This window comes from Topomyia yanbarensis, chromosome 3, assembly GCF_030247195.1.
Source record: "Topomyia yanbarensis strain Yona2022 chromosome 3, ASM3024719v1, whole genome shotgun sequence".
Lineage (NCBI taxonomy): Eukaryota > Metazoa > Arthropoda > Insecta > Diptera > Culicidae > Topomyia > Topomyia yanbarensis.
The window spans coordinates 155707094-155733305 of NC_080672.1; the positions used below are offsets into that span (position 1 = coordinate 155707094).

Sequence of the window (26212 nt, forward strand, 5' to 3'; positions counted from 1 at the left end):
AGATGCCATGTTTCCGTCGAAACTTATGATGTTATGAATTTTTTAAAAAAAAATTCGGGTGGAAATAGTGTTTTGTTGGAAAAATCGTCCCCGATTCCAAAAAAAAAATTTATTAATGAATCGTTCAAGGACAACACAGGTACCTATGCTAATGAATTTTGTTTAGTTCTATGCTTTCAGTTGAGCTATTGGACTGGAATCGTAGTCACGACAAACCTCTTTGAAAAAAAAGCGTTTTGCGTAAATTACTATAACTTCGAGAATTATCAATATTTTTTCATGTACTCAAGTGAATTTTGCAAATTGGACGTTGTACTACGTTAGACGTATAACAAGTATTTCATAAAAATTTCGCTACATACCTTTACAAAAATTCAAACTTTTCCCTTTCATCCCGCATCTCAACATATTAAACCCCTTAACATTTCTTCGAAAGAACGCTCGGAACGTTCCGCACAAGAACGTTTTAGTTTATCCCCGCGTAGTTTGTACGCTGGACATGCCGAGATCTCATGCAGAATCTCTGCATAGTAAAGACACTCTCAGCATTCTTACTGCACGAATCATCCACGTGATTCTCACCGCCTTTTCCACAGCGGGCCCTATTGTTACAATGGGTGGCTGTGTGACCCAATTGTGTACACTTTGTGCAATTCATGACCAGTGGTACAAATAGACGCACAGGCAGACAAACATTGTGCAATAGGATGTGGTTCAGCAAAGCGGTACCAGCGAAGGTCACCCGATAAGAGTTTGATTGGGGGTACGTTTTTGAACCATCTTCCGCAACTGCTACTGAGTTCAAACGCCTGCACGCAAGTATTTTCACTGGCTGAAGTAAACGGTCTCTAAAGCGGCCAACCGTGTACTGCAGCAGATCCTCGCATGTCAAACTCTCATCGGTGACGACGCTTTCAGACTGTACTTTTACAGCTGGAATATACACAAAATAGCCCAGCGTAAAGTGCTCGAGCAAGAAATATCGTTTGCCTGCTTTGAGTTAGTCAACACGATCCTGACCCTGTCTGAGTCTTATTTCAGTCACGGCCGAGAACCGTTCTATCATGTCTTTCGAAATCTGTAAGAGATTCAGCGATTTTGTTTTGGGCCGAAATAAGACCACAAAGGCAGCGGCTGGGAGCTCTGGATATTATTTGGGTCGGGGGAGAGTATTGGGAGTCGATTCGACCTCCATTTGTCCGCCGGATAGGGTGCCATCGGCACCATCAACACACGGGGTCAGCACCCGCGCAGACGGGAAAAAGCAGTAAATGTGTCAAATAAGGTAGATATCACTCATCTTTCTATTTGTTTCCCACGACGTACTAGTCCAGCTTATATGGCTGGCTATTGTTCTGTCCTCACCAACCAAAGGCTGAGGAATGCGGCCTTGAAAATGAAATACAAAGCGAAATCGAACCCCTCCTCCTCCTCAGTGCACAAGCGTGGACTATTTCTGTACCACTACTCACCTCTCTATGATGTCCATGTGGACTTTCTACGATTTTTGGGTAGTTTTATAAAAATGGATTTTTAGAAAAAAAATCGATTCGACTATTATGATGCTGAAGGTCTTAATAACAATCGTTCAAACTTCAACCACAGAATGTTATTCACTTCATTAGTCCATGGAAATATCTCATTTCTGAACGACATTATGATCATTTATATTTACGTTTTAAAAATTCATCATAATAACTCAAAATTGAAGTAACCTATGGATTCTTGAACCGTCTCATAATTTCAACCAACATTTGTACCCCAGTATACGGTTTATTCCAATAATTTTATTTAATTTTTAAGTAGACGAAAAATCGTTCTCATTAACGCTGATTCGTGGAAATTTCCCAAACCCGATTTTTCAACTTTCACTCTTCCAAATAAATGCATCTTTTCAGAAATCTCGAAATTCCGTTTTATACCGTTCGGCCATTCCTTCAACTTTTAGAATTATTTGATTGTTTTCAAATCGGTTCAAAATTTGCAAAGTTTTAGTACATAATTTTTGTAAAAGAAAGTCAAAACTAAGATTTCTTCCAGTTATCTTTTTGTTTATGCCAATTTATGCATCATAGAGTCAAATAAATCCGTACTTTCACCTGCTCAGCTGTTTTTGCAATTAAAAAACGAAGAAAAAGATATGTTATACATTTCCTTTCTTTGTAGTTTTACATGCGAAAATTGCGATCAAAGCGTGGGGTACGTTTGTGCCCTAGTGCAACGGTCTAAGGTACGAAAAGTAAGTGTAATGTTCTAGGGTTAAGAATTTGATTTGATCTCTGTACTAAATTGTTTCTCGCATGCAGATTTTCAGGGTGTATCGCATTCGTATTCGGCACCATATGGTCATGGCAGACTAGCATTCAATCAAAAGCAAATACTTTATTTCCATACCCCAATAGTCAATAATGCTACTTACGCTAATGGTTCACACAATGAAATGTTTCCTATATAGCACACTCTATCACGCAGAAACTGATAGTAATGATTATGAACAACTTCACATACTAGTAGTGGAAGCCGAACCATCAGAGCACAGGTACACAGGTACACGGCCGCGATAAACATATCAGGTGTATTTTTGTCACAATTGCATTAGTCACTCTGTACCCTTGATAGCCTTCGTTCGTTCGCGCGATGTTCCGCAAAATATAAATCATTTCGCTCGTGCGGTTGAAGGTCTGCTTTGCGGGTGTCTTCGGACCCGCTTGATTGCATTTCATTCAAGAAATCTGGTACACTTTCAGCCCCGTCCGGTCCATATCGTACAAACACTCGGTACAACGAGGAAGTGATCGTGGAAGCTCGAACCAAAGCGAAAATGGAGAAATAATTTTGCTATTTACCCCGTTTTGGAACTGGATCGTTGTTGATACAAGCAGAGGCAGACCCATGTGCAGTTGTACAATCATCACAACCTGATACATTGCTGCCAATGATAACGAAAGTTCCACGGAGCAACTGCTTTTCAGTTGAGATTGAAGAGTTCTCCGTTGCCGTCACCGTCGCCGATGTCCGTTACAGTCGTTCCGAGTTGTGCAGTTTCGTGCCCACAAAAACAAACAATCTGGTGACTTGGTTGGATATAGTGGCAGTGTGAGAGTGTGTGATAGTCAATAGTGGGGGTGTTCAGTATAGTGAAAATGTAGTTGAGAAAAAATGAGAGTTAATCAGTTTACCTTCGAGTACTATTTCTGGGTCACAGATTAAATGTAGACATAGCAGATTTCGAGTTCAGCAGGAGCTCAAAAAGGTGCAATATTTTGACAAGTGTTCAAAATGCAATTACGTAGGTATAAAAACTGAAAAAGTGTGTGACGCAAAACAATTCGTATATATATACTACTAGATACATTTCCATTAGAAGCGGCAAATGTGTTTGTTCTCGGATCGTTTACGTATAAATTGTGTACCCCTAACTATATATGACATGCTTCAATTATACAACTTGGATAATTTCCGAACAAAGCGACAGCAGTATTTGGCAAATATTAATTACTCAACGTTACACAAAAACGTTTCCAATCCACCTAACAGTGTGATGAGACATTTCTTATAACTTCTTCGTTTTCTGAGTTTAATATTAAATAATTTCACGTACTAAATAAATCAAGTTACAACTGAATACAATGCTTGTAAGAGATATATAGCACATTCAGGAATATTATGTAATTTCATGAAAAAAATAGTAAAACTTATGGGATGTTTAAAAAATTGTGATAAAAACGGAATTTTTGGGGACATTACGAATACTGCTCTACCTTTGCAAAAATGGCAATCGAATTATTAGATACTTATCAATCAATGCATTATTTAGGGAAAAACTGAATTCCCCTTAGGACGACAAAAACATTAAGGGGGAAGGGGGTGGATAAGGGCTTCAGTGTGAAAAATAAACACTTTTTTCGATTTTATTTAGAAATTTGTGTAAAGCGAATTGATCAAAGTTTTTGTGCTTTATAATGTATCATTACAATAACATTCTGTAATTTTCCTATGCAAAATAATCGAAAACTTACCTCTAAAACTCAACGTAGACGTTAGGAATTTTGTACATAGACCGTGTATTCAAAGTTTAAAATAAATCCATTAAGTAGTTTTTGAATGGCAGTTAACACTGCAAATCGTGTTTTTCCGAAAAATTTTACAAAAAGCTACGTCACTGAGTCGCTTGTCGGTATTTTTGCATTAAAAAATTACAGAATGTTATTGAAATGATGCATTATACAAAAGTTTTGATAAACGTGCTTCACCCAAAGTTTTCTTCGCACCAAAAACATCTATTTTTTACTTTATAATGTTGGCAACCCTAATATTAAAAGTTTGTTTACTAAAAGTTTGCTATTTTGGTTAGAAAAACGCTTTTAATCAACCTAACAGTGTTATGAGACATTTCTTATAACTCTTATCACTATCTTCGGATTTTATATGAATTGAAAATTTAAAACTTAATGTTTCGCGATGTTTTGCCTTTCTCATATAAAGAAAGGCTATCGACTTTTTAACCGAGGCCCTGAGGGCCGAGTGTCATACCCCATTCGATTCAGTTCGTCGAGATCGGCAAATGTCTGTGTGTGTATGTATGTGTGTGTATGTGTGTGTCATTTAAACTCACAATTTTCTCAGAGATGGCTGAACCGATTTTCGCAAACTTAGTTTCATCTGAAAGGTATAACTGCTATTGAATTTTAGTCCGGAATTCCGGGCATATTCCACAATTAAAGTCACATCGGTTCTTCGGTGATGACTGAAAAGATTTTCTCAAACCAAGTCTCAAATGGAAGGCAAAATATGCAGTTGAGTATTGCGTCGCCGCACCTCCCCCTCCCGCCTTGCCCTTACACCTCCCTCCTTCATCGCTCCCCTTCCCGTTGGACCACCCTCACGCCCGCATCTTCTTCATCTTCATTCTAAACTCCCAATCTACTAACCCCCCATTCCCAACATTTCAAAATATAATCACATGAAGATAACATTGAACTCATGCTGATTAAGCTAATTAAATATTATTCTTTTGCCTTTCTCATATAGAAATGTTATGCAATTGCTCCAAAAACCGACTTTCTAACCGAGGCCCGGAGGGCCGAGTCTCATATAACATTCGACTCAGTTCGCCGAGATCGCAAAATATCTGAGTGTATTTATGTGTGTATGTAAGTATGTATGTATGTATGTATGTATGTGTGTGTATGTGCGGATTTGTTAACAAAATGTCCACATCGGTTTCTCGGAGATGGCTGAACCGATTTTTACAAACTAAGATTCAAATGAAAGGTATAATATTCCCATAGGTTAATATTCCCATAGGTTAATATTGAATTTCATTTTCAACCGACATCTTGTTCCGGATTACGAGTTGAAGAGTATGGTTACAAAACAAAATTTGTTGATTTGTACACATCGGTTTCTCGGAATTTTCTGAACCGATTTTTACCATCTTGATTTTAAATGAAAGGTCCATCAGCTGCTGTTGAATTTTGTGTGGATCCGAGCTCTGGTTCCTGAATTACAAGGTGATACGTACGATCACGCAGCAAATCCCGATTCTGACGAATTCTGCGATGTATAAAAAAAGGTGAATTTTTTTCCAAAATGTGAACACAACTGTTGAATTTGTAGATCTAAGTCACCAACAGTCATTCAAAGTCTCTTTGGCCACCATCGACGGATCCGGAAACATCCAAATTCAGAATAACGATTATATTGGTTTCTCGAAAATGGCCAGACCGATTTGATCAACTTAGTCTCAAATGAAAGGTGTTGCGTCCCCGGAAACTGATATTAAATTCCATCTCCATCCGACTTCCGGCTCCGGAGTTACGGGTTGTGGAGTGCGATCACATAGAAAACTCCGATTCAAACCGATACCGCGATGAATGCAAAAAGGTGCTCTTATATATACTTACCAAGTGTAATAAGAATGAAAGACATTTCGATAACGTTATATTGTACGAACCAGCTATCAAATCTTATTGCACCTCTAGGTGGATTAAAACAGTTTTTGATAACACATACTACATGGGACACTGGCAGGACGCAAAGAAATGCTCATATCAGCATAGGACAACATCAGTGCTAGAAATCTGAAAGGCTAAACCAAATGAATGGAAATGCGGAAAAATAGCTCAAAAATAGACGGACAAATGAATTATTACTAATACTTTGTTAACAACATATCTAATTTCTTCAATCAATGCATTGTGTAGGAGAAACGGAACTTACCCAAAGTGGTGGGCCAAAAAATCGAACTTTTTTTAGAATCAATTTGAATAGATTCCTTCCCTCAATAGCGTTTACTCAAATTGCCAACGCGACTGAGAACTAAGAACTGAAATTACAGCTTTTGATCATCATCATTTCTGGAATTTTCTTATTCACGAAACTTTTCGATAACCTTCCGTCACTTCATTAGTGCACTGGGCGCACGCTGCACAGTGGTCGGAACGCCAAAAACGTGAACTTAATTCACTAGAGGCCAAACCATCGAATATATTCACAGAGTGTCTTTGGAGGAATTGTTCGTATGAATATTCCCCACAATCTGATAACAATTGAAATTAGACATGGATTACTATGATCGAACTAAAAAAAATAACTTTTTGTACAGACGAGGTAAAAAGTTGGTGTCTTCGACAAAGTTTTAGAAATGCTCATAGTGAAGAACTTTGTTAAAGAACTTGAGCTTGTAGGACTAAAGGTTATCGATTTATAAGGCGTTTTCTATGGCGACCCCCTTAAATCTAGTTTTTTTAATATAACTTTATTTATTGTGACTTTACGTGCTAACTATGTTTAAAACAAATGTGTAGGTCTCAAAACTACATAATATTGTTGAAGACTGCATGTAAAAATACTCATTCGTTTCAAAGTTATTGCAGATTTTCACATTTTTTACACCAATTTCAAGAAAGAAAGGTGCAAACCAAAATGCACGAACAGGCACTTTTTTACTGTCTAAACTATGCACAATAAAGCTAAGAAGGTTTGGTGCGTAGCACTTTAGAATCCTATGAATAGGGTAAGCTTCCTTTATCATGTTTTTTACCTTTTCCATACAAAAATTAGCAATAAACGACTAACTTTCCCTAATTATTAACTACTACTTTTCCTTATTATTAATCGCAGATACTCGGTTTTAAACCAAGACATGCAAAATATGGTAACAATATGCGCTACTGTCATAATAGATAGAATACGCTATCATCAGATACTAGTTAGTCTCTGCTATCATCCTTAACAGTTTTAAGAAAACAAAAAAAATCGGAATGTTTATTTAAACAGATAATTACTATGTTTATGAGAATTTTTCCCTTGTAGGCTGATTAATCTGTGAACAGTATAAAAAGAAACGAAAAAATAGTTGCTTGTTTTTGACAGAATCGATATCACTCCATATAGGAGAACGATAAAATTTCTTTGACCGTATTAAATGTTAAATGCTGCTTTGATTATGTCGTCAATTTTTTGCAGTTTTAGGAAAAAACAGGTTTTTTGAATTTTCAATTATTCATTGGAAACTTCATTGGGGCCTTCCGCATGAAACTAGTTTGCATAAGGTCGATTCCGCCATTGCTGATAAAGTATTAATATCTTTAATAACAAAAGTAAAAAGCAATTCGTTTAAACTATCACTATAAAATATTTTTCAAATTTCTGAAAAACATTTGTTCGGTTCATCTATCTTCACCTTTCTACTTGAACCGAATGAATAGTTCATTACTTTCCAATTTAATTGCATTTTAATTGTCAATCTGTAGCATTTAAAATGAGCCAGAAATAGATGGAGTAAACGGTAGACATCCGCGTGAACAAGATTTTTTCGATACTCGATAGGTATAAAATCTACTCTCTGTACACAACTTAATTCCTGCATAATATATAATAATTAAAAACTTTCGACCTTCAAGTATACAAACACTGAACATCCCTATCCCCAACTGCAACAAAGAACAATATTTTTATTCATTCTTAGTCATTACATAAGACTAAACGAGAAACCCTACTTCTCCTCCCTTGCTGATAGTCCATCGTGTTTTGTTCTAGAGACTGATCAACAACAATAACAACAAGTGCTAGTGTTGGTAAATAGTGCAAGTAATAATGAGCAACCCGGCTCGCATGATCAAGTTGAACCGCATTTCGCGCGACAGCGGCATTTGTGTGGAAGACGGCAGTCACTGCAAATCGCTCCAGGGCAGTGAAAGTGGCGTGAAAAAGCGTTTCCCAGCAGGGGGAGGTGGTAAAACGAAAACCGGAGGTCGTTCGTCGTACGTTCGCCGATTAACGCAGCATTTTGAAAATCTGACCTGCCACGATGATAGTGATCGCAGCACACCGACGTCATCCACCTCCGAGGAGCGATCGTCAGCAGCTTTTCATTCCGACTGGAATTTGAGTACAGTTGCGACCGTGACACCGACGGAAATTGAACAGCAAGTGCAAAGTGGTGTGAATGAGTGTGATAACAAGGACGAGAGGATGGATGACGCGGTGGAGGTGATAGAAAATATTTACGAAGAAATTCTGGTGGGCAAGAAGGTTTCCTCCAAGTTCGCTGTTAGGCAACACATTCAACTGTCGACGGTGGAATTCAATATCGATCGGCCTGGGATTCACCCTGCAAACAATGCTGATAATGGCAGCGTTTACGACTGCGATAAGATATCAACGGGTGAACCCGATAGTAAATTGAACAGGTGAGTGAAAATTCCTGATATACCAATGTAATATTTCATACTAATTTAAAGTATTGAATATTGACTCCTCAATATTCGCGGCCACTATACCATACAATGAAAACAAACTCAAGCTACCTAAAAAACTACAAGGGTCAGCCCTACGAAACTGAAGACGTGGGACTACTCTACGTAATATGAAATATGTCATTTTTACGTATATTTATTAATAACAAATTAAATATATTTCTATCGTACAATTGAATTAAAACGAATCAACATTGAATGTTACATATTGAACCAAACCTTGCAGGTCGTTTCATTTGTGGAAGGCGATCAAATCTGTTTTAACTTATTTTAGAAGATGTCGAAAAATACAGCAAACAACGACCAAAAATCATACTAATAACTGTTTTAAAACTGTAGGGGAAGTTGGCCAATCCTCAACTCTCAACTATGGTAATATTATGCAAAGCGTATATATTATTTTCATGACTGTCATGTAGCTCTTTTATATCTCACAAAATTTTACGGTTTTCAGTTTTCGCGTACGTGCGCTAGGGGCGAATGTTGTTTCGGAGTGCTTTTTGAAAAATGTGTAAGCCGAAAAGCAAGATTTTTTTTGGAAACAACAATCAATTAAATCAAGTGCATTATAGTGATTTTGGATCTTTCGGTTAATATCTTTTGTTTATTATTTTGTTTTGGGAGAGACTATCAACTGTTCTCGTTTAACCCTTTCATGCCCAACTTTTTTCTAGTGCAAAACTATTTTTCCTTGAAAACGGTCGGGTCAAGAAACACGAAAAACCATTTTTCATAAAGATAGGTGCTTCCCTCGCAGTGCTAGAAGCTGTTCAATTTTTACCTTTCAAAGCTCAATACAATTCTCCTAGAATATTTACAATAGTCCAATTGCGTAGAAAACGTAGCCAAAGACACTTAAAATTGATAAGTTTTATCAGTTTTCAATAATATTGCAACATAACGAAGATATATGAAAAATTAATTTTTCGTCGTCAACGTAAACTATCTATGGCAGCACTGCTCCATTGGAATCCAATCAGACAAACTGCAATAACTACAGTTCTACAGCCGATCCTTGTAACTGTTAGTACTCAAATAAAAGGCAATACACCAAATTCTTTTTTTGCACGGGGGATGCGTTCCGTGCAAAAAAAACCGTGTAAAAAAATCCGTGTTATTTCGAGAAACCGTGTAAAAAAATCCGTGCTATTTTGAGAAACCGTGTAAAAAATCTGATTTTTTTTATTAACAGCTATTTGGTTATGGTATTTAACAATGAATACTGTTGGACATTTTAAATGCAAAATGTGCCCAGTAGAAGTTTTTTGTCAATGTGCCCAGTAGAAGTTTTTTTAATTTTTCGAGGAGGTTTTTTTAGAAAAATGTAAGTTTTTTTATTCGTTAAAAGAAGTTAGTGTCCGTTGAAAAGCAATAGTTAAAATGGTAAAATGTTTCAACTATTTAGAGTTTATTTACTTTTTGTAGATTACACTGTAATAGTGATTTTAAACTTTTAAAATGAACTAGTATAGCAAATGCGATACAAAGTAATGTACACACGAAATGTTGAAGCAAAAAAAACATTTTTTGGGACCTTTGCCACAACAAAATTAGCTACGTCGTCATTTTCAGCCGATTTTCGGTTTTGTAACATTTTTTGAACGAAAAAAATAAACCTTTCGAACAGTATGCGGTCGTATACAGTTTGGTAAGAAACATTGTTAGATTCTGGGACAACAATATCAAAATTGTCATCTTTTGCGATTTTTTCATGTGAATGGTTATCTTCTCATTAAAAGAATTTTCATGAAAAGTAAAAAAAATCATTTTGATACAAATACTCTCTTGCGCAATTGAAATGTCAGAAATTGTCAATTTTCAACGGCCTATTGATTGGCTTTTACTTAATTAAATACTCTTTCCTGAAAAGAGGCAGCATTTGCCATTTTGCAATGTTGACAGACCCCTTCTTTGCATTTAAAATTTCCTAAACTGCACTTTGATTAAAAATTCTTTCCTGAATAGGTGAAAAATTCGCTATTTTACAATTAGCGAATCTAGTTTTTTTAACGACTGCAACCTATGCCTGGGTGGATATCGGTCCGTCCCGCGAGGCAAACTTTGCAAAATCTGACGAAATGGCGACTATCTGCCAATTAAACACCGATCTTCAGGAGGACGCTAAAGTTTTGTGCATGTGTGTCTCAAAAAGTGTGATGTTCTCTAATTTGTCTACTTCTAAAAAAATATTTTCCTGCCAGCCCGAATAGAAATGTACAGTAACAAAACCATGATTTTCACTGTGACAGTACAGTAATTTTACAATAATTTACAGTAAGTTTAAGTGTTATGCTACAATACAAAAACATTAAACTTTAACGTTTTTACAATAAATTTCAATGTAAAATAGACTTTTCAGTGGAAAAGGGGGTGGTTATGTATCTTAACATTAAAAAAATCAATTTTTCTCCATACATTTTTTTCTCGGAAACAGTTAAACAATTTAATGTGAATGCACTGTATCAGTTTTTTGCTGAACTGTGGAATTTATTGTTACATGAATTTTATTGCAAATCTACTGTGAGAACTTGGCATCGAACAATGTTGAAACCGTAATAACTATAATATTTATTGTTTTATGATTGTTTGTAGGGTAAATGCTATTGTAAAATTCTATCCGGGAGTGCGTTTGAGTCGTCTATATCTATACTAAACCAATTTAGAATTGGAACCGCTTTTTGTCTTGTTCCTATTATTCTTCCCTTCGTCTCCTAGGTCTGAAGCGGATCAATCGACTATTAATAAATATGATAAAAGATGCCAGCAGTATTGGCCCTTATTCGCAAATACTTTATTCACTACAACTGTGCTATATTTCTTCTCGATCTTATAACAGAATTTGAAAATCTCTGTTCTAAAAAGTCGATATTGGTAGTTGTTATGATGTACAATACATCAGGAAAATATGCTAGAGTAGTGACAATATTTTTCAGTTCCACAGATACAATCTCCCTTTATTGGATACTTCAGAGTTACTCGCATCTGCTCTCGGAGACCACCAATCCTCCAAACGACTCAATCTGCTCGAACCGAATGCACATTTCAACCACTGAGCATTCAACTCGAACATATCATACCGAGGAAGCGATTTGTTATTTCCAAGAACCAAAGCTCGAGTGAAACAATCAACATTCTCGTAGGTGCCAGTCCTGCACATCTTCTTGGAACCAGTTAACCCTCTAGTGCCCAAATTTTTTTTTGGCTTGAAAAAACTTTTGGAGGTGGGCTGTTGAAAATTCTTACAAGTAATGGATTTTTCATTAAAGCCTTAAAATAAGTAGGCCGCCTAGAGGCGGTGTTGGGCACCTGGGCGAATAAAAACAAAAACTTTTTCTTCTTCTTCTAGTTACTTCAACATAAGCGAATACAGATGGTTGATTATATTTTGGACTCCATCAGAACGCATAATACCTAAACTGTAAGGAGTATTTCTCTAGTGCTTTGGTTGTTTAATTATTGACTTCTAATTTATAGTAGTGGAGTCCAGGGTCTGCTGGCGATGCTTTCATTTATCATGTTTTATGTTTTTAATTTAAGAAGATCGTGTAAAAGTGAATGTGTTGCATAAAAGAGCGGACTGGTAGCTGCATTACAAAATCTTAAATATGTGACGCGGGAATCTCGCCAATTTACGACTATACGCGCAGTGATGCCAACTGGCGTTTTTTGTGATACAGTATTGATCGCGCGAGACGTTATTTTGAATAAAACTACAAATCAATCGATACTTGTTATTATTTTTCAGCCTCAATGCTCCTGCAGTTTAATTTCGGCACACACTTTGTATTCAAAAGCTAAATTTTCGAAACTCTTCAGGTGAAATTCCGAAGTAAACAAACAAAAAAACAAACAAAGAAACAAAATTTTCTTGAGGTTACATGTGGTTACATATACGGCCAAGGAAAGTTGTTTTCGAGCGCTATCGAAAAATCTAGTCATTCGTGGAATAGCTTTGAACTCGCCCTAAATAACAAAAATGCTGAAATTTACAAACTTTACCTAGTGTAATGAGCCTATTTTCGCCCTAACCATGTAAAACCGTTGATTGGAGCGGCGTTAGCCATCTTTGTTCAACGTATTGGTTCAAATGGCGATTTTTGATATCATAGTAGTTCATAAGAAGAAAGCAAAGATATTGGTGCCAATTCATACGCATTACATCAATTGTATTCCGAGTAATTAATTCCTAATACGACTAAAGTAGGCTTTTCACTCTGATAGCTCGAAAACTCAATATCACTTACAACGTGCACGAAACATCATTTAATGCAACATATTGGAGAATGGATTAAACAGTACTTGAAGTGCAGAACTAGAGACAGCGCCATATGTCTAATACAAAAGGAGAAAAAAAGATTCCACCAACTAGCCCCAGGCTCTCCTAAATATTATTAAATGATAAGAATATCTACATTCTAACAGCAACATTCGTTTTTAAAACATACTTCTTTTCAGCTAAAATTGCACATAATGCTAGTTTCGGTACTATAAGTAATCACTAAAGACTGAAAAAAAATTTCGCTCGGGTGCCCAACACCGCCTCTAGGCGGGAAAAGTATTTTACCAAAAAACCTAAACTTCCGACTTATTCCACTAAACCAATTCACATCTAGAGTGAAATGCTAATAACAGGCTACTCAAAACTATTTGTTTTAGTTTTTAAAATTTTCAAAAATAGTTAAAAAAATTTTAATGAAGATTACCGCTAAACACAAAATAGTTTTTTTCCACGTTTTCCTCGAATTTTCAACTTTGAGCTTCAATTGCCTTTGACAGAAAGCTACGAATATTCAAATAATATGTGTGTATGAAAGGTGTGAGCGTTGGAAAGAAATGCTAGTGCGGATGACAACATTCAATCATGTTTTAGTAGTTTTATTTTGATTTTTATAGAGACCGCCTAGAGGCGGGGTTGGGAACTAGAGGGTTAACATATCCAAGCTTGACAGCTAGCAGAAGTCACATATATCTCCACCCAAGCGAAGTGATCAATTCACTTGTAAGTAGGACCACTCATCCACAAACCAGTCATGAACACATCCGTACCAACGAGAAAGGATCATGCCAGACGAAGGCCACAGGTCCAGCACCAACTTGTCCCATCTCAGTAAAAAAATAGGCTTGTGCCTGTCCCTAACTCTTTGAAAGCTCTATTTAATCAGAGATTACTAATTGGTTTATAAAAAGAAACATCAGTCGTTTTCTACTCAGACCAAACAATACGTATTATGGTGGGGCATTGTTATATGGAAAAACGTAATCATAGCCACATCAACCGAGCACAGCACTTTTTTGGTACCTTTTGGGGTCCCAAACAACTGTGCTAAATTTGGGGTCGATTGGTGTTGACCCGGTGTGGCGCATTGCGTTTGAAATTTGTATGGAGATTAGTATGGGAAAACCTTCATTTTTGCATTTTTAATTCTACAGACTACAATTCTTCTTGTAGTATGTCAACAAATAGATAGAAGTATAGTCCAGGATATGCTGAACAACTTTGCCGAAGGATGTATGGTGTTAGAATGTCTCTAAGCCTAGTTATAGCTGTTCAAAGTTCGACACATCGAATTAAATGCCAAGAATCATTTTTATTGCCAACACTGCGGGTTTACCAATGGTATTTCATATAGCATTCCAAAATAACATTATATATTTTAGATTTACCACATTGGTATGTTTTGATGAATTATTCAAAAGCCTTAGCTCAATTTCATGACCGTAGGAAGTTGAGCAATAGGGCGTAGTGAGGGGTGAGGGGGGGGGGACTTTAATATGTAGAAATTCGAACTGAAATGTTGTCGAGTTGGAATGTTCAGACCAATTATTTCAAAACATTTACACAATATCCTACGCATAATAGTAACGTTGAAATAAAACTTACTGTATCCTTTTGCCTTGACTTTTATCAATAGAAGTTACGTTACAGACTGAATCAACTGATGTCGAGTTGATATATCAGAGGATTGCATTGATTATATTTCAGTTTAATACGCACTATGATTTGATGGGATGCTCATTTCGATGCTGTTCGATCACCTGAAGCAAAAATGATGTAGGGAACTGGTGGATTTCATGTTGAAATCCAGAAATTAGCTTCACGCCTCGTGATCGAACAGCATAGAATTGAGCATGCTATCAAATCATGCGTATTAAACCGAAATATAATCCTCTGACATATCAACTCGACATCATTTGATTCAGTCTGTAACATAACTTCTATTGATAAAAGTCAAGGCAAATGGATACAGAATGTTTTATTTTATCGTTACTATTATGCGTAGGGCAATGTGTAAATGTTTTGTAATAATTCATCTGAACATTCCAACTCGACAACATTTCAGTTCGAATTTTTACATATTAAAGTCCCCCCCCCCTCACCCCTCACTACGCCCTATTGCACAACTACCTCATGAAATTGAGCTAAGGCTTTTGAATAATTCATCCAAACATATCAATGTGGTAAATCTAATATACATAATGTTATTTTGGAATTCTATATGAAATTCCGTTGGTAAACCCGCAGTGTTGGCAACAAAAATGATTTTTGGCATTTAATTCGATGTATTGAACTTTGAACAGCTATAACTTGGCTTAGAGACATTCTAATACCATACATCATTCGGCAAAGTTGTTTAGTATATCCTGGACTACACTTCTATCTATTTGTTGACATACTACAGGAAGAATTGTAGTCTGTAGAATTAAAAATGCAAAAATGTAGGTTTTCCCATACTAATCTCCATACAAATTTCAAACGCAATGCGCTACGCCGGGTCAACACCAATCGACCCCAAATTTTTCACAGTTGTTTGGGACCCCAAAAGGAACCAAAAAAGCGCTGTGCTGAAAAAACGATCATTTTGCCCCACCCTAATACGTATTGCGTATCCCTGCATATTAAAATCTCCGCTATCAGTTTCTAGCTTATCAAACTGAATAAGCAAAATTAATATACTTTGTGTAGTGGCACTACCCGGGGGAACTTGGCTATATACCAATTGCTCCATTCCCAATGTGATGTGATATATGAACCGGGATATTATTTGATGATATCTAAAAACCATTGCTCAACATTATTGATTTTCAACTACCATAACTTGAATTTTGAATAACAACTCATTTCCTAAAATTGAAAAATGCGCGATTTTTGCACAGATGGCAGATCATCCCCATTTTCATTGCAAATATCCAAATCCATTTATTTTCAGCTGCCGTTACTAAATGCCTATTAAAAATATATATATTTTTTTTTTTGTCTCGATTATAGAGGGTTTAACCATAGGGTCATTCGCCTCTTCGGTTTAGAAAAATCTCTTATGAAAAATTTCTAACCCTATGTGAGGGGTCGGGACTCGAACCCAGGTGCGCTGCGTACAAGGCAATCGATTTACCAATACGCCACGCCCACCCCCTAAAACATATATTTTTTTGCACGGTTTCTCGAAATAACACGTATTTTTTTGCACGGTTTCTCGAAATAATACGGATTTTTTTTTTTGCACGGTTTCTCACAATAACACGGATTTTTTTTTGCACGGTTTCTCACAATAACACGGATTTTTTTTGCACGGTTTATCAAAATAACACGGATTTTTTTTTTTGCACGGTTTCTCGAAATAACACGGAATTTTTTTACACGATTTCTCGAAATAGCACGGATTTTTTTTGCACGGATTTTTGTTCACGGGATGATCAAATCATTAAACTGGTATATCGAAATAGGTATTTTATACATAAAAATCGTGTTATTTTTCAAAACCGTGTAAAAAGTCATTTACTAGCCTTACTTGTTTTTGCTTGCCTCAAGCAAAAGTTATAGCTGTTTAAAAACGTTGTTGTCCACAAACAACATGGGCATGAATGGGTTAATCGGTATGTGAATAATACAATATGAGAATAATATGATCCAATTCGGACCTTTTGGCGTACGTACAATCTGATACACGATCGCGAAAAACTGTTTGAGAGAAAAGTGTGCGCAGTCGGTCAAGCTTCAGGAAAACATAAGTCTTCGCACATCAGTTGACGTTGTAGCTTATAAGCTATTTTCAGGTAATTTGGCTCAGCTGTTACTTTTTATTGTATATTTACTACAAAGTTTTATATATCAAAGAGAGCTTTTCATTTCACAATTCGAAATTTAGTGAAAATCAAATCGAAATAATTAAGCCAAAATGGGAATTCATTTTTATTGCAAAAAATCGATAAGAAATGGGTAGTCCGAATTGAAACAAAATTGGAGAAATTCGGACTTTTCATGTACTTTTGCGCAGAACCGATTATACACAATACGGTAAAAGATCGGAAAATATATAGCTTATAAATCCTTACTTGATCCGAACTGGCCTAGTTCTCTCTATGGGACAATCCCAATCGTAGAAAATTGCAAGAACTTTTCGTTTGTGTGCGGTTAACAACCCGGATCGATGCTGAAAAATCATGTTTTAGATAATATAGCACCATTCCATGTCTAGAATAAATTTTCTAGTTTTATTTTGCCATTATAGTAGCTTTCACAAAGAAACCGTTTCACAAAGTACATAAATATAGAATCGAAAATAACTTTATATATTTATGGACTTAGTTCATGGTTCTGAAACGGTTATATGATTGGCAGTGTACGAGAGAACATTTCATTCAGAAATAGGCTTTATGGAATGTATTAGCAGAATCAATGCAGGATAAGCTGAGTTGAAATGAATTAGGCGGAATCAACGAATGGAATGAACGTTAATAATAATTTTTTTTCATCGACTCTCGCTAATAGGTTGGTAAAGAAAGCTTTCGTCTTTGCGCAACGAAAGCACAGATTGCTGTCATGCACGCATGCAACCGCAAACAAATTGGGTAGGGTAAAGTGTCTATTTGCACCCTATTAGAAAGGGTGCCTCACTAATTCATTAATTAATCGGCCTAAAATCGACGGAAAGCATATAAATTAGCAACACGTTTGGTTTGTTCTTAAGAACCAAACCAATAACACAAAACCTGTTTTAATCCACTTAGCGGTGCATTTGTGCCTTTCTCATTTCTCCAATGTATGACTCCATAGTTGGAAATGTTCAATATAATTGTGAAAATCTCTTTATATTCTTAGCACACTTTGCACTTATACACAATGGCTCGCCAGCCACGAACTTGTTGAGCTACGTGTCGATAGTGAAATATAGAAATCGATAGCAGTCGATGGGAAGGTTGTACCTTACATTCAAGAGTTTGAGTTTGAGCGATTCCGTCCAGTTATCTCTCAGAAACATACACACATAAACATTTTCCGATCTTGGCGAACTGAAACGAATGGTATACAAAACCCGGCTCTTTGGCCCTCGGTTAAAAAGTCGATGTTTGGAGCGATTGCACAACCTTACTATATGAGAAAGGCAAATAGGTCAATTTGAAATCATAAAAATTGCCCCGTGTTACCGAGAGTGGAGAGAGTAAAGTGATTATGACACATAACCAAATACATCACGTGGTTTCCACACGAATCCTAAAACGATACCACATTTAAGTCGTACGTAAACAGAAACTAACAAAATAGGCCAAAAATCGAAATGTATTCCTATAGATGTTCTCACGACTGAAATTGTTCAAAATTGTTTCATATTTTTTTATACATAGTTGAGTGTTACTAAATTAAATGTCTCGATATATCAAATCTGATCAAATGTATTCATTAGGTGCAAATTTGTCGGTCATTGGATCTGGCGAAGAAGTTTAAAGTAAGCTGAGATAGAAACTACGAAATCTGAAGATAATCATTCAGATCATTTTCAATGTTTAAAGATAGCAATTATTAATGAATGATAATAAATAAATAAATAGAAATATTTAGGATGCATCAGGATTCAGCTCCGTATTGTAGCAGCATAACGAACATACTTTGTAATCGAGATACTTTCGCGTATCCACTAATAACTCGAAACTAAAACTACACAAAGTTCATTTAGCAGTCGGTGTGGGCAAAGTTGTCAGAACTTCGATCGAAATGAAATTTATTTATAGACGGTGCTTTAGATATTCGAACGACACTAAATGTGAAAATCTGATAAACAAATCGAGCTGAAATCATCCGGAAAAGTAGTTTAAGATTTTGACTAAGTTATGTCTAAATTTGTTTTACAGGAGGCCTAGTGGTGTGTAAACCAGAGTTAAAAATATTCAAATTCATTGAATGAAAATTGATCATATTCAGCCGCATTCATTTTCAATATTCAGTGACGCAGCTGAAAACGTCAAACGAACAAACCGCCCATTCATCCATGCACATTTTCATTCGTCTCCGATTATTACACGAAGCGACCGTACAGTAACGAATCAAACGCATCAAAGTAGGCCCTGGCACAATGTAAGCGATGATGATTGTTGTTTCATATGCTTTACCGGCATTTGAAAACATTTTCCTAGATAATTAGTGAAATGAATATATTGTACGATATTCAACGGAATGAATAAGGATGGATATTTGAATGAATATTATTTCTATTCACCACGAGTCGCATCAGGTTCATTTTCAGCCGTCAAAAAAGAACTTCGATTATTTTTAACTCTGGTGTAAACACACTTATTTTATTTGCCAAATAGTTTTATTTGGACACTGCATTCAGAGAAATTTGAGGACATGAAAAGTCTCATTTTTTAACCGAGATTCATAATTCCTGCTTCCACCTGATATAGGGCACCATCAGTATTTTTTACCAGTTCGTTTGTTTGATCGGCACATTTGCGTTAGCATTTCCACAAAGATCCGTCCGAAAATATTTAAAATCGTGACCGACCATCTTCGATTCCTATGAAACTTTACACGTTTCACAGGCATGTAAGACTTAACATTTTTCACAATCAGTATGCAGGATTATTTTTACTCAAGAGCAATTTTTCAAAAGGGCGTAGACATTTCTACGTGCCATCATTTCAAAAATTTTGGTTCGATTACTGTATTTTATACAGGAAAACTTTCAGAGAATGAATTACAAGGAATGAATATTTCTGTACGAAGAAAATATGCACTGAAAAAATGTTGTATCATTTTTCACAAAAAACAAAAATTTGTGTTAAAAGTTTAAATTACAAAAAAAATCCATTTTTTCTAATTTTTTATATTTTGCCAACAAAAACCTAAATAGAAAAGATCGGTAAAAAGTTTTTCTAACAATAACTTTATGCATGTTTTTAAATTTACTAATACTAATTGACATATAAAACTGTAATTTTGTTACAGAATATAATTTAAAGTATCGTTTTAAATCAAAATACATTTAACAAAAATCTTCCAATATGCGATAATTTTCGAGTTATTTGGAATTTGGTTCCAACAAAAACAGTTAATTACACTGATTATGCCCTTTTAAAAAGTTTTTCGCGGTACCGCATCATAAAATGTAAAAAATCTAATATTTATCGTTTTAAAGACATCAAAGAAACTTTTTCAGTGTATTTGGATCATGGAAGGACTCAATAAAAAAGTTTTCCTAACAACAACTTTGACATATTTTCATAATTCATACTATTTGCAGGTAAAAATACAATTTTTTTTTGAATATGATTCTTATCGCCCTTTTAAATCAAAATACTCATAACAAAAATTTCGGAAGTGTAGTAGCTCTCGAGATATTTTAAATTTTGTTTTAACAACACGCATATTTTATTTTATTACGACCTTTTCACAAGTTTTTCGCGTTTCTCCATCAATAACACTAGGTTTTTCAAAAGGCCCATAATATTTTCTGTAACTTCCATCAAGGCGATATTGTAACCCATTTGAAAGCTAGATGAACCAACCAAAATATGATCGAACTATCTAGTTTAATCATCAGACCCTTTGGTTGAATAGTATTTTGATTGTTTTCGTATAGCTTTCAAAGTTACAGGAAATGTTATGGGCCTTTTGAAAACCTATTGTTGTTGTCAAAAAAACACTAAAAACTTCTGAAAAGATCGTAATAAAACAAAAGAATTGTGTTGTTAATAAAGTTTAAAATATTTCGAGAACTACTACAGTTTACAAAATTTTTGTTTTTAGCATTTTGATTTAAAATGGCGTTTAGAATCATATACAAAAAGAAAATTGCATTTTTGATTTCAAATTATATTATGTCAAAAGTTGTTGTGGGGAAAACTTTTTTATTGAAAGCTTCTCCATGATCCAAATACACTGAAAAAGTTTCTTTTACGTTATTAAAACGATAAACATTAGATTTCTGATATTTTATGATGGGGTAACGCGAATAACTTTTAAAAATAGCATAATCAGTAGAATTAATTGTTTTTGTTGGAACAAAATTCCAAATATCTCGCAAACTATCGCATTTTGGAAGATTTTTGTTAAATGCCTTTTGATTTAAAATTATGTTTTGTAATAAAAGTACAGTTTTGTATGTCAATTAGTATGAAATTTAAAGACATGCATAAAGTTCTGGTGGTATCCAACGGAGAAAACGATCGCAAATGGTGAGTGAAGCTAAGCAATCATGTAAAAAAAATCCCCCCAGAGGCGAGATTCGAACTCGCAACCTTTGAGACTCCGGCCCAATGAACTAACCCTTATGTTATCCCTGGGTATGGTGACAACCCAGAAAGAACATATGATTATCCCACTGGCGACGGTGATCGTACCCTGCCTGCAAAGCGAGAATCACACACAATGGCAGCTGATCACTCCAACACATTTGATCTATTTAATTTCCCCGCTAGATACCAAGGCCCGGATTTTTATTATCGTCTGATGTCTAATTTTTAGTTCATTACCCATCGTACTTCGGTGGGTGACAGAGCTAATGAAGACTGTCGATTTCTTTTTTTTTCACATGATTGCTTAGCTTCACTCACCATTTGCGATCGTTTTTCCTGGTTGGATACCACCAGTCCTAAATAAGGTATTGGCACTTAAGTCAAAAGACCAAAAATTGAGTTATTAATGTATAAAGTTATCGCTAGAAAAAAATATTTACCGACAAGTTCTCCATCATACAATCACATTGAAAATGTTTCTTTTCTCTTAAGGTTTTTGTTGACAAAATATAAATAAATAGAAAAATGGGATTTTTTGCTATTTTATTTTTAAAACAAATTTTTGTTTTGTGAAAAATGACTTTTTTTCATCTCCTGCAACCCGTTCTCAGAAAGTTTTGTTGTATAAAGTACAGTAATTAAACAAAAAAATTGAAATTAGTGCACGTAGAAATATCTACGCCCTTTTGAAAAATGCTCTTGTGTTAAAATAGTGCAATTGTCAGAGAAAATCATGGAGATTCATAAACCGAACACAACTTCAAAGTTTTGTTCGAATCGACGATGGTCATATTTTGTGGTCAGTCGGTTTCTCATGGAATCCCTCTAGTGTCAAATGGTCACGTTAGGCCTTTCATTTAAAACTAATTTCGTTAAGATCGGTTCAGCCATTGTTGAGATAATTACATGACATTAGTGCACATACATACATACCCGCACACATACAGCCATTGTCCCAGTTTGTCGACCTGAGTCGATTGGTATATGAAATTCGGCCCTTCGGGCCTCGGAAAAGGTTTTCAAAGTTTGAGCGAATCCTATAGATTTCTTTTGTAAGAAATGTAAAAATGGAATATAAAATAAACTGCCAAGCGAAGTCCTTCAAGCAATGTATTATCTAGGGAAAATCTAAATGTTCCGAAAGGGACTGTAAATGTTGTAAAAATTATTGAATATATTTGAATTGCATACTCTCAATAGTTTTCACTGAAATTTTCAACACGACTGAGAGCTAACAATGTTTTGTAGAACCAAAAATTCGAAAAAAATGCATACCCTATTCTTAATAGTGTTTGCTCACATTTTCAATGCGACCTAAAACTAATAACTTAAATTGTAACTTCTGATCTCACGTCACCTCTGAAGTGCATGCGTGCATACTTCAAACTTTATTTCTATATCGATTTTTTCAAAAAGTGATCTCACAGTGAGTAACCTATTTCGAATAGCGTTGAACCAATCGATCTGAAACTGCCCAGTATTATCTTTGATTTGAACCAATATTATTAATCTTAATGCCAAAAAAAAACAAATTAAAAAACTTTCAACAAGCAACCTTCCGGAATTATTGCATCTTACTCTGTTCTTGAAGATGCATAAGGTAAAATTATTCAAGCACACTTGAAACAGCTGAAATCAATAATGAACTTTTGACGAAGCTACAACCAGAAATAAGACACACAGTACAACTTTCGCTAGCTGATTGGGTGATAAGCCTGTTTCTATATCACCCTATCAGGCATTGCATTTATCACTCATATCAATAAATGAGTCCAGATAATTTGCCACTTTGACATTAAAAACTCACATTTTTTTTCACTGGAGAATGAACGAATCAGCTTATCACGGTATTATTTTTGCGCGTCAGTTTTCTAGGAAAAAAATGTATATTTTGATACTTTTATTGAATTCCACGACATATAATATCACTTTCTCGGGTGAGAAGGAAAACATTAGATAAATTTTATCAGAAAAATTATTTGCTATTTGTGGCGACGGAGAATTTTGCAACTCATCAACGGATAAGCTCCTTCTTGCGCGAGTGAGTGAGAATTGAAATGCCTGCACCCTACTCGTTTGAAGCCATTGGTTAGAGTAGTGTCTGCCATATTCGTTCAACACATTGTACTATAAGTGGGGCATTCGATTCGAGTTTTCGCTGCGCTCAAACAAAAGTGTTTCACCATTCTCAGGTCATTTTTATCATTATATTGACTCTTAGGAATGAAGCAATGCTGCTGATGACAATTCATTTGCATTTCATCAATCGTAGACCGCGTAATTATTGAAATAGTGCGACACCCATCCTTAAAGGGCCAATATACGCTCTTTACCCTATTCGTTCGATTCTCATATTAATCGGCCATTCGAATACGTCTTTAGGGTAAGAGGGTGTAATACGCCCTACCGGGGCAAAATGCCCTTCTTCTATTCCAAGGCATTCAAAACTATTTGAAATGTAAAAATGATTGATAACAGTATCATTAGATGAAATTAAAAGTACTAAGTTAGTTCGACATTTCTCGTGTGCTTGCAGCAAAAAAAATACATAAAAGTTTCAAAAGCGGTATTTCAATGTGAGTTCTCACCGTTTTGCCTTTCTCATAAAGAAAGGATATGCAATCACTCTGAACATCGTCAACCTAATTCCCGCTACTACCATTCGATTAAGTTCGTCGAAATCGGCAAATGTCTGTGTGTGTGCGCATGTGTGTGTGTGTGTGTATACGTGTGTATGTATATATGTGACCAACAAATGCACATCCGTTACTCGGAGATGGCTGAACCTATTTTGTCAAACTTAGTCTCAAATGAAAGGTACAATGTTCCCATAGGCTGCTATTGATTTTCATTTAATTCCGACTTCCGGTTCCGCAGTTATGCAAATTCACATTTTTTTATTAGATTCATTTATTTGATAATGCACGTTTGCGTTAGCTTAAAGGTGCCATTTTTTTCTTTGCTTTACATTTTGAATTTCTTAAAACTAGGGGGTTACACATTTAAATTTTATTTTATTTTTATATAATGCAACTAAAGAAATTTTACAGCTAACTTATGCATATAATATTCGTAAGATTATGGGAGGGTCATTATGTCTGTTGTTTGTATAATAATGCACTTTAAGATTTTTAGAAGGGAGATTTTTGGAGCAATTAATTATTAACTAAGCGGAACATTTTACAAACATAATAAAACTTGAAAAAACGAGAGGGAGGGGTTCGATTTTATTAAGATTAGCAGGGATTAATTAGGGCTATTTTTAAGTAGTGGTATTGTTGGGCATTGATCATATAGTTGATATTGATCAACTAAAACTAGAAGACAGGGAGCACATAAATTTGGGGAAGATATTCAAGGGGGAGGGGTAGAGTCGTACATCTGTGTATCAGAGACAGTGGAGAGAGGGTGGACAAGGCTGACAGCGGAGGGAGATATTAATTTTCAGTTTCCGGCATCGGGAATCAATAGTGAAGCACTATTTACGCCTATCCGATCCGTTTCCGTGCCGGTTCAGTACCGTGCACGGGCGCTAATATTCTTTCATACAATTCAAATGTGAGCATTCACACTTGTCCGGCACGGTACCGCTCGCATTTGAATTGTATGAAAGAATATTGGAGTCCGTGCGCGGTACTGAACCGTTTGAAAGTAACACAAGACAATCGTTCGCCCTTTGCCTTTGCAGAAACCAAATTGTGTATCTGACAGTAAGCCATTTGCTTCCACCCAATTGTCGAGGCGAAACAAAATCATTTTCTCGAACAACCTTCGGATATATGACAGCATTGCAATCGGTCGATACGAGTTGTGGTCGGAGGCTGGTTTTGCTGGTTTTTGGATGGTGATGACCTTCACTTGCTTCCAGTCATGAGGAACAATGTTATCCTCAAGAAACTTATTAAATATATTCAACAAGCGTCTCTTGGCAGAGTCTGGCAGATTCCTTAGTAAGTTAAATTGATTCTGTCTGGCACTGGGGCTTTATTGTTAAATGACAAGGGAGCAAGTGAGAACTCCACCATCGAAAACAGTGTTTCGTTCGCGTTATCGTGAGGGGACGCGGTGCGGTACATCTTCTATGCCGGGGTGGAATCCGGACAAACCTTCTTGACGAAATCTAATATCCAACGGTTTGAATATTCTACACTGTCATTAGTACTGTTTCGGTTTCGTAAGCACCGGGCCGTGCCCCAAAGAGTGCACATCGATGTTTCTCTCGTTAGCCCGTCGACGAACCGGCGCCAGTAGCTAGGTTTTTTGGCTTTCATCAAACTCTTCATGCGCGTTTCCGCCATCGCGTACTGTCGGTAGCTGGCTGGCAGCCCGTCGTCCCGGAAGGTCTTATACGCGGCGGCCTTCCCCGCGTACACGTCTGAACACCCTTTGTCCCACCATGGGTTGGGAGAACGCCCGCGAAAGTTCGCGTCGGGTACGCGTTTAGTCTGAGCTTGAATCGCGGTATCGCGAATCAAGCCAGCCAGGAACCCGTACTCTTCCTCCAGAGAAGATCTTGAGTGGACTCGATTTGGTCGGATATCGCGGACACGTAGCTGAACCGTTAGCAATATTATATGGTCGCTGCCGTGGGGATCAGAGACTACCTTCCACATGCATTCTAAGCGCAGCCAGTGATGCTATTCTCGTTCGTTGGCGCGTAAAAGCCTTCCTCGTTCGCGCGAAATATCGTACTACTCATAGTAGTACATGCTCTTCATGCATTCACACTCGCCTGTGCTTTTCAACGCGTTTCTCGCATGCGAGATAACACGCCACACGAGCATTCGCGAGAAAAGCTTCCTGGAATTGCGCTACATACTAGATGAAAGCTTGCAAGAAAGCTTGGGTTTCTCGCGAGCATTCTCACTCGCGGTTTTGCTTCACCCGGGCGCGAACGATGAAGAACGCTAGACATGCTACTCGTACATGCCGTGAACGAA

General features: G+C 36.3%; 1 protein-coding gene across 16 annotated transcripts in view; it reads left to right on the plus strand.

The window, feature by feature from the left end:
* Positions 1 to 2616: 2616 nt before the first annotated feature.
* The window catches only part of LOC131688240 (triple functional domain protein-like), a 53947-nt gene continuing 30351 nt past the window's right edge, over positions 2617 to 26212 (plus strand). The window contains exons 1-3 of one of the 16 annotated variants that reach the window (XM_058972422.1): positions 2636 to 2679; positions 2748 to 3289; positions 7973 to 8696. In XM_058972422.1, coding sequence (XP_058828405.1) covers positions 8101 to 8696 — 596 coding nt within the window. In that variant the 5' untranslated portion in view covers positions 2636 to 2679; positions 2748 to 3289; positions 7973 to 8100. Of the gene's footprint in view, positions 3294 to 7972; positions 8697 to 26212 lie in introns of all 16 variants that reach the window. The other 15 variants (XM_058972414.1, XM_058972415.1, XM_058972413.1 and 12 more) reach the window with 15 other exon arrangements.